The sequence below is a fragment of the Dreissena polymorpha genome, chromosome 5, assembly GCF_020536995.1.
Source record: "Dreissena polymorpha isolate Duluth1 chromosome 5, UMN_Dpol_1.0, whole genome shotgun sequence".
In the NCBI taxonomy this organism is placed as follows: Eukaryota; Metazoa; Mollusca; class Bivalvia; order Myida; family Dreissenidae; genus Dreissena; species Dreissena polymorpha.
In genome coordinates, this window is record NC_068359.1 from 58,530,281 (window position 1) to 58,547,116 (window position 16,836).

General features: G+C 35.0%; 1 protein-coding gene across 1 annotated transcript; it reads right to left on the reverse strand.

Moving 5' to 3' along the window:
- Window positions 1-1,555: 1,555 nt before the first annotated feature.
- Window positions 1,556-13,449, reverse strand: LOC127831837 (zinc metalloproteinase-disintegrin-like brevilysin H2a). The gene is made up of 13 exons (XM_052356911.1): window positions 13,160-13,449; window positions 12,884-12,967; window positions 12,546-12,657; window positions 11,076-11,208; window positions 9,109-9,184; window positions 7,723-7,809; window positions 6,980-7,140; window positions 6,861-6,898; window positions 6,010-6,127; window positions 4,585-4,749; window positions 3,498-3,666; window positions 2,901-3,083; window positions 1,556-1,915 (listed from the first exon to the last, which is right to left on the reverse strand). The coding sequence occupies exons 2-13, from the start codon at window positions 12,956-12,958 to the stop codon at window positions 1,715-1,717; spliced, it is 1,518 nt and encodes a 505-aa protein (XP_052212871.1). The 5' UTR covers window positions 12,959-12,967; window positions 13,160-13,449; the 3' UTR covers window positions 1,556-1,714.
- Window positions 13,450-16,836: the final 3,387 nt, after the last annotated feature.

The window sequence follows — 16,836 nt, forward strand, 5'->3', positions numbered from 1 at the left end:
CTCTAAATGGCGAACAAAAGTTAATTATATGAGTCGCGTTCTGAGAAAACTGGGCATAATGCATGTACGTCAAGTGTCGTCCCAGATTAGCCTGTGCAGCTGCACAGGCTGATTAGGGTCGACACTTTCCGCCTAAACTTGATTTTCGATAAAGAGGGACTTCTTTGAAACTAAAAATACCATAAAAGCGGATAGTGTTGTCCCTGATTAGCATGTGCACAGGCTAATCTGGGATGACACTACGCACATGCATTTAACCCAGTTTTCTCATAACGCGACTCAAATAATTAACTTGTGTTCGCCTATAACGTTCATTTTATATCATAGTTGCTATCTGCTTCTGTTTTCTTAATAAATAGTTTAACCCATTTATGCCTAGTGGACTTTCCCAACCTTCTAAATTGGATCAATTTATTTCCAAAATTAGGGATGTCTAGTATATTTATTTGTATATTTAGAATATTTCATACAGATATTCCTTGAACTTAAGCAAACAGCAAAGACCCTGATCATGCGGCGCCTCATCTGGCTCTACGCTATTTTCCAAGGCCTTTTTTTCTAGACGCTAGGCATACATGGGTAAAAGGGACTTTTTCACAGAGTTTGGCATGTCCTTAAGTTTGACATTAAATGGCTAAAGTTGGCGAATGTAGACAGTTCTGCCAATTAGATCCAATAATATAATTAAAGAAAGAAAGATAAGTGATCCGCACTTGGGCTGGAACAACTGATCCTTGGAGTTAAAAACTAGCGCTAGCTACCGGTATATATATAACGATATCAACATAACTCTTAAAATTATGCAATCGGTTTGCGTTTGTAACGCTTTATAATTTTCCCGTTTTTAGTAGCCAAAAGATGCGATACTGAGTATTAAAGAGCATGGTAAATGTTCAGTATTACCTTTTTTATATCTTCAACACAAATTTCCAAATCTAAAACCTTATTTTTTATAATTTATTCAATTTATCAAAACATGAAAAGTTCCATTTAAAGTGTGTTTCTCTCAGTCAGGAGTATTTGATTTACATGAGCAACTGATATTGTTATTGATTTCTTTACGGAGAAATTTCATTAATTTGCTAGAATCATACGTATTCAATAAAAAAATGTGGCAAGGTTCGGCGCACATGATGCATTATTAAGATATGTTTTCTTTTATGTTTAATCGTGTGTTTGTTTATTAGATGTGTCTTGCTTATTTTAAGAGTTCCACAGGCACTGTTTACATATGTCTTTAAAGGCATATTGCTAATGCGAGCAATGATGCTAAAGTATTATTTCCCATTTTCCCAAACACCCTAGCGCGTGTGTAATCAAATAAAGATCCAAATTGCACATAAGGTGCATACATGCTTTTAACAATTAGCAAACGTATGGCATGTTAAGCTGGAAGAAATTATATAAAACTTGAATTCCGGTTTGACATTTTAATACGTCTGAAATATTTGTATTTTAAACGTAAACACCCAAGTTTTTAAATTATATTTTTTACATGAAATGTAGAAGAGAGTTCAATCAAATGTAAAATTAAAATAAACTCGTTTAAAGAATTATTTTAAATGTACCGAAGCACACTTGCTTCACTTAATTTCGCAAGCAAACCTTTCAAATATGAACGTTTTGTTTGCAAACATTAATCACAATTGATTCGTTATAGTTAAATATTTAATGCTTGGTGGAAGAATAAAGACGCAGCTATTTCATGTGTAATTTAGGCCACACATCTTTTGCCGACAGTACGGCAGCCGTTGCAACACGGTCGGATGGGCTTGAACGAACAGCATGTAGCTCGGTCTGTGTCTGTCAGGTTAGTGCAGGCACATGGGTATATATCTCCTGTAGGGACAGAGCTGGTACTGTTCCACCCCGAGCATACGTCTGGGGTCAGTAAGCAATCTCCATTGAAGCACACCTGTAAAATAGCATAACGGTTGCAATAAGTCTTCCGTAAGTAAGCAATCTCCGTTGAAACACATCTTTTATAAAACATAACGAATTGTATTTCCATTTTCCACCCTGTGCATACGTCTGCCGTAAGAAAGCAAAGTTGAAAAATACCTGCAATATAGCAAACCGTTTGTAAGTTCATTTTTTTACCGATACATTTCATAACATTATAACTATACACATGTTCAGAAAACCGATTTGTTCTATGACTTTAAGCATTTGTAAACACTGTTTCATCAAATGTTGTGTCCATTAATATGCAATCCTTACGGGCAGTACACTTAATTGTCACCATCATGAATGGTGGTTTAATATTCATAAAAAACCTCACGCCATTTAAAACCAACAGTTTCAATAAAAATTAAAAGTGGCATGCCATAGAATGCACTCAAGGTTGTAAGAAGTGTTTGAATGGATTATACTGAAAACAAACGTTACCATAATCCTTAATGAACATGCATAAATAATGTGCCTCAATGAAATGGCGCGGGTTAACATTTGATGCCATTTAGTAAAATATCACTGTTTCATATTCTGTTGATGGATTTAAAATAAAGCTCTTAACTTTTAAGAATGTCAAACCATGAGTTTTTTTTATTTATTTAAACATAGAGCTCATCTGCATATGAAGCGGGAGCAGTTACCATTGATGTTTCCATAAATGCCACTGCTTTATGTTCGAAAAAAAAAACATTGAACGATAGTCAATCGATGGTTTGCAGTGGGCGACGGACAAAGGACGATGGACAATATTTAAACATTCGACAATTGACAATGGATAGTGGAGATGAAAAATTGATAAAATACAAAGCAATTACGTGACACATGCGACCACAAACGTTAATTCAAAACCACCAAATCAAGCGTAAACGTCTGATAAAGTGTTCACATATTAGCTGCAAAATAACATATTGCACGAAAATGCATCATTTGGGAATAAATTAACGTACATAATCTAGGTTCGGATCGCTTCCCTGGCACGGCGTACCGTCCGCCACGTGGAATATAGCTGTACCATTGCTAGCTGTATCATTGCACGTTCCTGGAGTATTCTGGGAGGAGCATGCAACAAGCCTATCGTCCCAGCATGCATTAATGGGAGCCATCTTGGTCACACCATCCGGACGGGTCGGCTGCCAAATAAAAACATATTTACGTTTTTGGTGAATATATCTGTCATAAGTTTAATCTTAATATTTTTAATCAATTGCATATAAAAGTAAAGGCCTATCGGAACGATATCGGTGTCAGTTTCTTTGGAAGTATTTGATGAATTATTGAGTAGCATATTATAGCTTAACATTGGAAAGCAAACGTTTTCATCATTTATATTTACATCTACATAAAGATATAAAGATTGCTAATAGAGAGTTTGATGCTGAAACAATGCATTCAACAAATAACGCCACCAATTAATTGCAGCTTGCGTCGTAATGCGAAGTTGGTTGCAGTTTTATGTATATAAATAGATTTTTGAACACAAATCTTTTCCCGCTAGCGTCGAATTCGAATTTGGTTGCAGAAGCAACGTAATAAAAACTGCTAACCAATGGATTGCAGTTTGCGTCGAATGCGTATTTGGTTGCAGAAGATTCGTAAAAACATTGCTCATCGAGAGAGTACCGGGCCCCACGTGGCCCGCTGCAAAACTGGCTTCGGAAAGCCTCGTCCGTGGCGTTAGTGGAACCCGAGGATAGACAGTCCCGTCCAGCGTCTCTGTAAGACGCAATAGCATTGAAACATGCTTTCCATGCATCAATAGCTCGGGTCGCTATAGTTAATTATTGTTAAGCCTAATGCATTCGTAACTACACTATACGGCAGTTTTTGGGTTTTATACTTGGGGTACGAGGTCATAATACAGACCTATAATCGTGCCGAGAAAATTTGCTCATGCTTTCTGCACATCGACTCAATGAACTTATCATTGTAGCAAAATGTCACGAAAGTCTTTAGATAATTGAGCAGATATGCATGAGACAAGAAAACGGACGTTAAAACCTCGACACAACACGGCAGGCTACTAACGTCTGCAATCTTTTAAACGCGCATACCATTTTAGGCAAGTTTTCTGATAATCCGTCAAAATGTATTCAAAATATGGAGCGGGTATTTGTGACGGTAAAGTGCGACATCTACCCTCAGTGGACCTGACTGTCTCATGCCTCTTGCATATCGTCCCAATGCCCTTTACATTGAAGACATGTGTAAGGAAAATCCGCCAAAGGCATTGGAAATATTAAGTTTACACAAATGTGTCACCGTCTTTTGCTGGGGGGACAGAGGTTTGGACTGTCAGACGGGAGGAAAAATGGCATTCTTATAATCATCCTTCCACTTTGCGTAAGTGGATTCGAAACTTTATTGTTAAGCGTATCTTTGTGACAATTGCATAATTGGCAAACCTTGTTAACAAGAGCTACTTTAAATAAAGTGTCTGTATAATTATATCGTTTCACTTGTACAATATAAACACAGTTATGACTTGCATGCACATAAATTACATTAGAAAATATTACGATGGTATTTAAATTTTTTTTGGTTTTTGTGTTAAAGATAAAAGAACTGTTTTCATTCATGGCATGTACATAGTATTCCAATCTATTTCCATCACTACAAAAGTAAATAGTTAACCTCATGGCCGTCAGATGTGAAACGAAGCCGTTCACGGAACAATTAGAAAAAGTCCAGAACGTATTCTCTGAGGCGGCAGTTGGATTTTCAGCATAAGCCGCCATAATGTAACCGGAAGGAGGGCACGCGATCGCGGTGTCGAATCCGTCGTGGCGGGCACCGAGGCTGTTGGACATGGGAATAATAAATGCCGTGCTCTGGTAAAACTGAACTTCATGCATGTGCGTAGAGTGTCTGTCCAGATTTTGACGTGCCGTCCGTACAGGCTTATCTGGGACGACACTATTCGCTGTTATGGAATTTTCGTTTAAAGGAAGTCGAAAATCCATTTAGGCGGACAGTGTGGATGCACGGGCTAATCTTGGACCACACTTAACCCTTTGCATGCTGGGAAATTTGTCATCTGCTAAAATGTCGTCTGCTGAATTTCTAAAATCATCATTTTCTTCACTTTTTTTCAAAGAATACTATCAGAATAGCAAACAGTTTGGATCCTGATGAGACGCCACGTTCTGTGGCGTCTCATCTGGATCCAAACTGTTTGCAAAGCCCTTCAGAATCCGGTTCCAGCGCTCAAAGGGTTAACGCACATGCAGCCAAGTTGTCACAAAACGCGGCCCATAATGTATATTCATGCATTCAAACAAGGACTATGCATGACATTTTCTTTCACAATTAACCATCGATATAACTCAATCGCGAATGTTACTCTCTTCAGAACTTGATTAATTGCGAATGGTTTGGTCCATGCAAGACAAGAAATAAAATGGCACTCGTAGAAATAATTTTCAATTATTCGGGCAATAAACGGAGAGTATGATATATAGTTTATGGTACAAAGGTAATAACATATTTAACATTTTACTTATTTATATGATAAAAATACATGTATTGAAGTTTGTCATTGAATGCTTTATATTGATAAATGTAAACCTTTGATCTAAAAATACCTAGTAAAAAACAAAAATACAATTAAAGAAAGAAACAAGGTAACCCTCAATTGGTCTCGAACCACTGACCCCTGGAGTAAAAGTATATTGCTTACACCACTTGGCCATCCATGCTCGTACTATATTTGCAGTATTTTATACTTTATGTAAGCAATCTTCGTAGTGTCACAATATTTAAGGAAACAACTGAACACTCCAAATTATTCAATCGTTTCGCGTTGATAATGTTCAGGTTTTTAAATCATCAAAAGTTGCATATAATGGATATTTTTGAGCATGAAATGTGTTGAGTATTACTGTTTCCGCACAAATATCATAACTACAATGTAAATTTGCGAATCTGAAACATTGTTTTTAATTTTGTCAATTTACCAAAACGTGAAAAGGTCCCTTTAAAACGACAATTGTGTATCTTTTCTTTTGGAACATAAGTCCACAATCCATAACCGAATGTACGTGTATTATTAATACTCACGCATGGCCAAGCTCGTGTGCAAAGATGAAAACAGCATCATGTTTGAAATCTTCCGTAACGGAGATCTTATAACTGCGGTACCCGTCTTGCTCACACACTGTATTTGAGTAAGCTATACCTAAAGAATGTAAGTACTTGTAGTTTTACAGGCTCTCGTCAAATACCATAGAACGTAAGTAGTACTATTTATATGATTATTATCAGTATAACTATAATAATAATAGTAATAAAAAAAATAAAATAATAATAATAATAGTAAGAAGAAGAACAATAACAATACTACGCCTACTAGTACTACTAATACTACTACTACTTCTACTACTACTACTACTACTACTACTACTACTACTACTACTACTACTACTACTACTACTACTACTACTACTACCACTACTACTACTACTACTACTACTACTACTTCTACTACTACTACTACTACTACTTCTACTAATACTACTACTACTACTACTACTACTACTACTACTACTACTACTACAACTACTACTACTACTACTTCTACTACTACTACTACTACTACTACTACTACTACTACTACTACTACTACTACTACTACTACTACTACTACTACTACTACTACTACTACTACTTCTACTACTACTATTACTAAGACTACTGCTACAACAACTACTACTACTACTAATAATAATAAATAATAAAATTATAATAAAAATAATAATAAATTTGTGTGTAGCAATAACCATCTTTTTTTCGTGTACATACAAGAAACGTTAAATAACTATTTCAAACATTATTTATGAGTTGATTTGCCACCGGTAAAATGTCTTCACAATATATTTAAAGTCTTTATAGAATATTAAAAAAAAGATTACCTAGTAGACCCGATCCAGCAGCGTTCGCAATATCATACCTGAAAGAAATAAAGCACCGATAAATGATTGATTATGATGATATCTATATAAATTAAGTAGAGAGAGATAGTCATACGCACCCTGACAGGAATGCAAGATGGTCAAACTGGGGAAGACTTGCCCAGTGGTTATCTAGGAATGTTTTCAGTGTTGTCAACAACGGGATACAGCCCGTGCCACACGATTCTGTTGTTTGTAACACTCCCGCAGTTGAACTTAAGAACGGCCATTCTTGGCTACCCTACAATGAGGCATCTTACAGTAAGAATAATTTAGCATTTAAAACTACTAGCTAGGCTCAATGTCATGATCCCAGTTTTTTTTTTCATATTTATCGTTTTACCCTAGTTCAGATTGTATTCTTTATGATAAGTTTTTCAAATGATGTAAATAAATTTTGTAAGTGATATCTCGGCAGTAAATAAAATATTACAGAAATAATGTTTTTGATAAACAGCTATCTAAATATGGTATTTAAGGTCGCCGTGGTGTAATGGATATGGTGTCCGCCTGGCGACCGGGTGGTCACGGGTTCGATACCCACCGTGGGCTGTTCTTTAAATCTTCCCCAAAGACACCAAGCCCAGAAAATGGACTCGAGAGCGTTTAAATAAGCCTCGATGCAATCGAGCTAAAATAAATAGGTTTAAACTAAATATGGTATTAACTATTACTCACTTGTACGAACAGCACATGTAAGTTGCTATAAAAGTATGCTGATACCATTGAGTGTATGCTATTGTTTTCCTTATCATTATTCACACACAAATAATGGTTTCTACTTTCTTAAGTGACAGTAGACAAGTGAACAAAATACACATACTGCTGGATATAACAATTTAACTCCAAACACAACAAGTTCCATCTGGCCGGCAGTGCTGTCCGAAACAGTTCGATAGATGGCATTGACCTATGAAAATAAAAAAGACATGTATTCATAGGGCGCGAATGTTCCGAAGTCCACTTTAGCATCAAAACTCCGCTTATGTTAAAATGTACATGGATAATTTCGACCTTTGACCTTTGCGGTAATAAGATGATAACGAGACAATCAATGTCCACACATCTTTTATTTGGGAAATTTAATAATAAAATTTCATGATCAATTGTCATAGTTTTGCCGTTAAGGTTGAGTGGGCAGAAACGCCCTCTTTTATAGGTGGCAATTATTGTTTTAAAAATTGTTTGAAATAGTATGGTGAATGGCAAGTTTGCACGCGACAAGTCGTCTTCTGCTGGATTGTATTTGTATAAAAATCCTTCAGCATGTCAAAGTTATGAATAATTCATGAATGTCCAAGTTTTTCGATAGCCGCTTTTGTATTTTGACTTCTTTATTTACCTTACCTTTGACGGAGAGATGCGATGTTTACTCGCAAAACGTCGTTTTTTGCTGAATATTTTCATCTGATCTAAGTTGTTTACACATTCTAGAATAATGGCAAATACTGATCTCTTATTGGGGCATGGACCTTTTAGGAAAAGAGGGTAATTCGATACTACGTCTTTTGTTGGCTAAAAGCTTTAAACCGTAATTTTTAAAATTCATCAATACATGTATATGGCAAATGTATAGCTGAGACAGGAAATTAGACCTTTGTCCTGTATGTGTGTTATTGACCCTCGAGCGAGTGAGACGGGTGTTTTGGGCGATACTTCCGCTCATGATTGTGGTCATTGGTATAAAATACTAAATAAAACAAAAATATTAAGCAAAGTTAGGCTGACGCAGGAACATTCGCATAGTCTTACAGACAAACAGACAACGCGACCTCTCCATGCCGCCTTCTTCGAAAGGTGGCATACTTCTTATTTGACAATAACCATGTTTTACCGATGAATATTTGGAAAAATTTATGACTAGGTTATCGAGCTACCAATAGTTATGGAGCATTTGGTTTTGTTATAAAATAAGTGTATGCATTAACCCTTTCAGTGCGGGAACCGAATTTTAAAGGCCTTTGCAAACAGTTTGGATCTAGATGAGACGCCACAGAACGTGGCGTCTCATCTGGATCCAAACTGTTTGCTATACTGATAGTATTCTTTGAAAAGAAATCGAAGAAAATGCTAATTTTAGAAATCCAACAGACGACATTTTAGCAGACGACAAATTTCCCAGCATGCAAAGGGTTAAGTGTTTTATTTATAAACTAAATCATAATAACATCAACCGTTGCCAATAACAATATAACAAAAAGCGTATTACCTCAGTTAATAACATAGTAACGTATAATGCTGCTTCCTTCAAAGCGCCAGCATCTGTAGGATTTCTGAGCTTGAACCTGGATTGAATTAGACATGTGGTATATATGCGAGAGATCGAGCCATTTGTTTCGCATGTTATGAACCACTTATGAACCCTTTACCACTTAGATACGTATTTTTTCGTATCAGTAGTCCCTTAGAAAGTTAAATATAATTAATGACCTATCTATCTAGCTTCTAGTTTCCAAGGCTTCATTTCCAACCATTATATACTGATAAGCAGCCAGAGTTACTCACAAGCTGTTCTGGTGTGCACACGGCCATTTCACTTTGCTTCTAAGTGGGAAAGGATAAAAGCTTTTTACGTTAGACCTCCACCATACCAATTCAATTCTCTGATGGGATCTGTTAATGCATTGGTAATTACAAATGTTGCATACATCATAAAACATGAACGAGATGTAAGACAATCTGTTACTGTGTAATACATTTACATTACCCTTTATGTGTATGCTACATGGTCTGTTCACTGTATTTTAATAATTGTTTTTAATTTTCTGTTGAACACATTACCTGAACAAACTTACCACCATTGTCTTGCATTTAATCACATATTTGTCTAGATTATGTGCACTCGAATACAACACTTGTTTTGCAAATTACAACGCGAAAATGTTTCCAGCATTTCCGTTTACATTTTAAATGAATGTGTATTGAGTATATATCTGCTACCGCATGCTAACAATTTGGGGTCATTATACAATTTAGGTCATAATACACTAAATAGTTTCCCTATATAATTCAATGTAAAAGCGACAACTTTGAGCGAAAATAAATGCAACATTTTGCACATAGAGACCCCCATAACCATACCTTTTCTTAAAGGCCATTCTAAGCGGAATCGATTTATGCAATAAAAAAGATATGTCATGTACAATGCAAGAAAGAACTTGACACAAATCAAAATCGACTGTTTTTGCAACTTTTTTTCTCGGCCGTTTCTTGGTGGAATGTAACCTTTTCTAGTGCAATGGTTTACTATAGTCTTCACGTGTATCATATTTCAGGGATTCAGTAGTGGACACCTATTCATGCCCTACCATTATCTCCGCAAGATAACACCCGAATAATGGTAAAAAGTGTAAAACATGCCTTCCTGTCAACTATGATATTTTTTTAGAGAGTACAGCCCTACATGAAGCGATCATTTAGTGTATTGTAACCACAAAGTTTAAGCATTCTATCATTAAAGACATGTTTTAGATCTGTTGCTTGTAGTAAAGTCGTCTAAACCGCCTGATGTTGCGCATTGCCTGCTCTGATTAGATAGCTTATTCAGTGATACTGTATTGTAAATTGCTTATCAACGAAAGGTGTCATCTGCAATACCAAGGTGTTCAACTGCTGCTCCTGTGAATGGCTGCCTCGTGATTTAGCTTTATCCTGAATTTTTTATAATCATTAATATACCAAGCGCTGTACACGATACACGGAATCTAGGTGACAGATGTTTAATACATCTGCACGTTAATTAGTTAATAATAAGATTAAGAGTCGATCTGGAACACATGTAATCAATTTGTCATATCATAAAAAAGGTTTATCTTCAATCAATGTATAAAGACTTGTATTTGAAGAGCTTGCGTTTTTCTATAAGCATTAATTAATTATTCACGTGTTATTTTCCCCCGAAACCTATGTTAAAACACACAACTATTCACATTTCATTTAATGTAATGATAGTAGTAATCATTTATGGATTTTGGCGGTCATCTTGGCGACGATCTTGGCGGCCCTCTTTTAAAACTCAACTTTCTGAAAATCCGATTTTGGTGAACTTTGGATACGTTATACAGTATTTTCTACCTAGCAGGATACGTTAAAATTCCGTTTGTAGCAATTGTTCGGGCAATTAAAATCTATATTGACCTGAATATTATTGCACATCACATTGCTTTATTTCCTTACCAAGTGAGCCATTGCTGGTCTACCATAATAACCAGCTCGACGACGTTCATGGGATCATAATCGAACACCGTCGGAATTGATGTCGCACGTTTCTTACGTCCTGAAGGATTTTGCTCTGTGGTGGAGTTGATTGCTAAATGTTCACAAATACATTTTATAATCATATAAGCCGTGCTCTGTGAAAAGAGGGTTAAATGCATGTGCAAATAGTGCCTTCCGTTATTAGCCTGCGTAATCCGTACAGGTAAATCAAGTACGATAACGCCTGCCTAAACTGGCTTATTTGCCGATGAGAGACTTTCTTTCAAAGGAACATCTCATAAAAGCAGAAAGTGTCGTCCTTGATTAGTCTGTGTAGACAGCACAAGCTGATCTGGGAGGACACTTTACGCACATTCTTAGTGTAGACCGCACCAGCTGATCTGGGAGGACACTTTACGCACATTCTTAGTGTGGACAGCACAAGCTGATCTGGGAGGACACTTTTCGCACATTCTTAGTGTGGACAGCACAAGCTGATCTGGGACGACACTTTCTTAGAGCTCGACTCAACGGCATGTTCAATCAGTGTCATTAATTCATTTAAGTCAAGTCGACTCTCAAATCCGTCTAAATTGGATCAATTATTTCCAAAATTGGATGTCTAGTATATTTATTTCTATATTTAGAATATTTCAGAAATTACTTCATGCAAACAGCGCAGATCCTGATGAGACGCCGCATCATGCGGCGTCTCATCTTGGTCTACGCTCTTTGCCAAGGCCTTTTTTCTAGACGCTAGGCATAAATTGGTTAATTTCATTCGTTATAACATTTCATTTACCATATTTATAAACTTATTTTCGTTTTCGTGTGTGTGATGTTTTGCAAAAATTTAGACTTTCTTATAGAGACGCATGACAAGTTATCTTGCTTTTTTGGACACGATATTATATAATACACTATTGCAAAAGAAAGACAATACTATTCGTTCAACATACCTCTACTCGTTAAAGGGACTGTCCAACAGATTTTGGCATGTATTAATGCGTGTCATTAACTGCTTTAAATGCTTTAAATTGATAAATTTAATCATTTGAACTAAAAATCTCCAGTAAAAAATAAGAATACAATTTTAAAAAAGAAGAAAAACGTTAACCCCAACAGGACTTGAACCACTGACCCATAGAATCATGGGGTTTTGGAGTAAAATGTTTCCCGACTTAACCACTCGTCCATCCACGCTCACGTCAAATGCGGAGGTATTTTTTAGCTATATATGTAATCCTCGTAGTTTGCCAAAATCGATTCGCGCCGAACGACGCTTTTGACTGTTGGACAGTCCCTTAAATGTCTATATGAATGTAAATGGTCTCGCACATAAGTTTGCGTTTTCATATTAACGCTCTTAATAGTAAATGTGCCCGTTTTTTTTCATCATTATTCGTTATTAAATAAATAAGAAAGTTAGAAAATGTGTACAATACTTACAAAGAATTTCTAGAACTTCCTCCCAATTTTTTTCCAGAGCAAACTCGTCCCATGACGTAACCGTATCATCGTTGATCCAGCTTCGTCGGCCTCCCTTTCTAACGCGTCCAATCTATAATAACATTTGACATGTATTGATGTACCAAATATGAAACAAATATAGAAATATAAAAATATATTGCAACAATGATCTCAACTTAATTATTATATTCTATAACTTTGGTCAACTTTAACGATATGATGTTGTCAAAATAAGCACGTTAATGGAATGGGATGCACACATTATTAAGAAAAATATGTTGACCTGCAAAGTAAATATATTTAAAGCACATATTTACCAATTTTGACTTGAATGATCCATTAGGATTTTTCGCCGCGGTAATCATAAAGGTGCTGTTATTGCCAACATACATTGCCGCACTCTTAAAGATAAAAATGATACACATACATAAATGGTATATAAATTGGTCGTGTTCATTGTCTAATTAATATTGGTATGTAAAGATCGTTCTATCTTTAAAATACATATTTATTTGAAACTATTTCAAGTAATTTCTAATAGCAATCAAATAAAGGTAAATGTCCGTGTAATAATTTTTCAAAACAATTAATACCTCAAAGCGTATGTCCGTTGTAGAATTATCGCTGCCCAATAAAGAAAGAGAGGTTTGTGTCACAGGCACTCGCTTGGCCTTAACCTTGAGTTTGTCTTTGTTTGTAAGATCCTCAATTTCCAGGTCAAGCGTTTCAGGGAATTTTATTCTTATGCCATCTTTTCGTGGTGTATCTCCCCTGTATTTTATGCGCACTTTACCTTTTCGTTCACCAGGAAGTTTACGGTCTATAGCATGGGATTTGAAATACAGTTTTAAAATGGACAGTACAGCATATCATCACCATCACCTATATTTAACGACAATATTTTTAAAAAAAAATCTTAGAACTCGATGTAATAGCGTATTATTACTTTGCGAAGTGTGACCTTAAAACAGTGTTCAAAGTCAATAATACAGTAACGTAAAAACACACTGCTTGATCCGCATTGTTTTCGAAGTGTGAGAAGACGTGTGTGTCATTTGTTCCTGTCTTAAACACCACACGTAAGTACTAGTTATATATGAAGTTATCCAATTATCTATCATTAATGACTATGCTTACGTTTAACTTGCAAAACGTATTATCAATGTATTTTTTTGTATTATATACATATACATATATATGTTTTGTAAATTCAGGGATTGTGTCGTGAAGTTGAGTATATTATAGATTAATATACATGTACGTATGTAACACACGTTCTAGGTTCATACGCTCTCACTTTGCACAAAACTAGATTGCGTTTAATATTCGTCCAGCAATCAAAAATTCGAAATCGAAATACCATGCAGCTTGTATCAAAAATACCCGGCAAACGTATGTGCACTTAAAGCTGTTCAACTATCTTATCCAGAAAAGTATTAGATGCTGAACTTGTCGCTGAAATACTTCTGAAAACAGCAGCCACTACAACTTAAACTACACACACTGTAAGCGTTTAGATATGTCCGATTTTCAGTCCAAAATTTAACTTCCGCTTTTTTGTAATTTATAAACAACAAAATTAAGCCGAAAAACAATCATTCCTGACCATGCCGTATTTACGAAATATTAAACAACGAAATTAAGCCGAAAAACAATCATTCCTGGGCATGTATTAAATGATATAATTGTTTATAAAATACCAGCTTGGGCACTGAATCATATGCACCTAAATGAATATGTTTTGAAAGTCTACGTGTCTGCAAGTGTGTTACATGAATGTGCCTGCGAACCGCGTTTATCTATGGCTTGCTATATAATTTTGTATACATATTACATTATTTAAAATTATGTTTTGTTTATCGTTTACACATTACGGGTATTATTATTCTATACATGCGCGTTGTCACTGGTGTGTGATTGATCAAAGTCATTTAGTTAAACCAATTAAATGATCTTTTTTAGCATGAACTGGCATCATGGCAGTGAACATAGGATCTATCAATAGGAGTGAGTTGTTGATAAAAAGGCGCACACTTATCGACCCGTTGTTAATTCAAATCATCGGCAAATATTGCCGCTGTCAATAAACCACATGCATTTTATTACTTACAAAAGTATTATTTTAATAAAGAATGAGTTTAATTGCGTCACATCATTGATTTATTTATATATTTTTCTAATGCAGACATACTCATATGCGACCGTTTTTGCATTATGCACAGGCTACCCAAAATGATGGTACAAAATACAAACTACATTACTTTGCAATACACATACAATATTATACACAAGCTTTGCAACAGACTGCACAACACATAATTGTACTTCGAAACAATAACATTTTTTAATGCAAACGTCAATAAAAACAATAATGTACAAACCTTACAACGTCATTTTGCTATTGACCTATTGTGAAATACAATTATAAAAGTAAACATGTACCCATACCAGGAACCGCATCAGTAACTACCGCTGCAAGCACAAGCAACACTGAAACTAAAAAGATCAGCTTCTGCATAGTCGATGATTAACGTTTGCATGAAGCGAATATATGTTTGATGAACGTTAATTTATACGTTTAAGACGTCACGTGACACACGATTTGTAACGATTTGTAATAGATTTAGGACAGGTTGCCACAGTGGATAAACTATTCGAACATCATGTGGACGTTGTTATTTTGATTATAGTAAAAACACATGTAAACACATTCGAACTTCCAAAACTCACATGATTTAAGGATATATACAAAACGAAGGTTTCCATATTCGATTAATGTTTCTAGTTGAGGTAATGTCTTTATTTTATCGACAGCTCATTTTCCAAAATAATGATATGTAAAAGCATGAAGGTCTTTGAACCAGCTGTCATTTTTTGAAAACAAAGCTTGATTGGTAATATTACATTATTTTTTTATAACACGTAGCTTTGTACAGTCAACAAATGCTAATAAAGGATATTACGCAATCTTTACCTCCCATGTGTACTAATAGATTGCTAGTTTTTATTGTGCAAAAGTATGTTTCTGATAGAGTTTCAGAGATGATGTTACCAACCGTTTTTTGTTTTTATATAAAATTACCTTTGATTTTGAGTCTATATGTGTATTAATTGTGTATTATTTTGACTTCTTTCAATTTTCAAGAAAAATCTAATTGTGTATCTTAATCATCGCCATAATACAACTAAAACGTTTGATAACATTAATCAGCATGTCGAAAATAAATGAAATCAACATGATAGACAAGGTAAATCTTCCATTTGAACCCAATCATTTGTTATTATTTGTTTATGTTTCTTACCCAAATATTTGTTTTACAGAATGCTATATTTGTCGTTAAAACATGTTTTTATTTTTTGTTATTGAATATATACATACTTTTTTAGTTTAATTATATAGCGTTTTTATATGATTTGCTTTTAAGCGATGTCATTGTCGCATATACAGGATATTCTTGATGATTTTAAAGGGGCCTTTTCACAGATTCTAAAAATCAAAAATAAAATTTTAAAAAAGAAAAAAAGTAGCCCGCTGTAGGGCTCGAACAAATGACCCCCGGAATCCTGAAGTAAAAACGCATCAGACAACTGAGCTATCCTGCCAAGCATACATAAGATGCGTATTTTATACGTTATATAAGCAATTATCGTAGTTTCACAAATTTAAACGACAACAACAGAACTCTCCAAATTATTAAATCGTTTCGCGTTGCAACGCTTTATAATTGTTTGGTTTTTAAATCGTAAAAAGATGCATATAATGGCTAAATTAGACCATGGCAAATGTTCAGTAATACTGTTTCCTCACAAACATCATAATTAAACCGAAAATTTGCGAATCTGAAACAACTGTTTTCAATTTTGTCAATTTACCAAACCGTGAAAAGATCCCTTTAACATTTTAAAAGTTGTTAATATCATGTCCGGAGAAGCAATATTATCTTACGTTGACGATTTCAAATTACAGAAATTCAAATATTATTTATTTTATTTATTAAACAACACGCTTATAAAATCAGTATTTATACTTAGATACGATTTCATCTTTTGCTTGCATTTGTATGAATACTTTCAATGGAAATGTGTTTGGAGTTAAACATCCTTAAAAATCGATTATTATAATACGTCTGTGTTATAAGCCGTTTTGGACATCAATTTAACTCATGTTTGAATACATTTTATGATATGGTAACTCCATAAACATCTATTAACAATTAAAAGAAATTCGATCGTCGGTCACTTTTGATTTAATCTGGTTTCACGACACGCT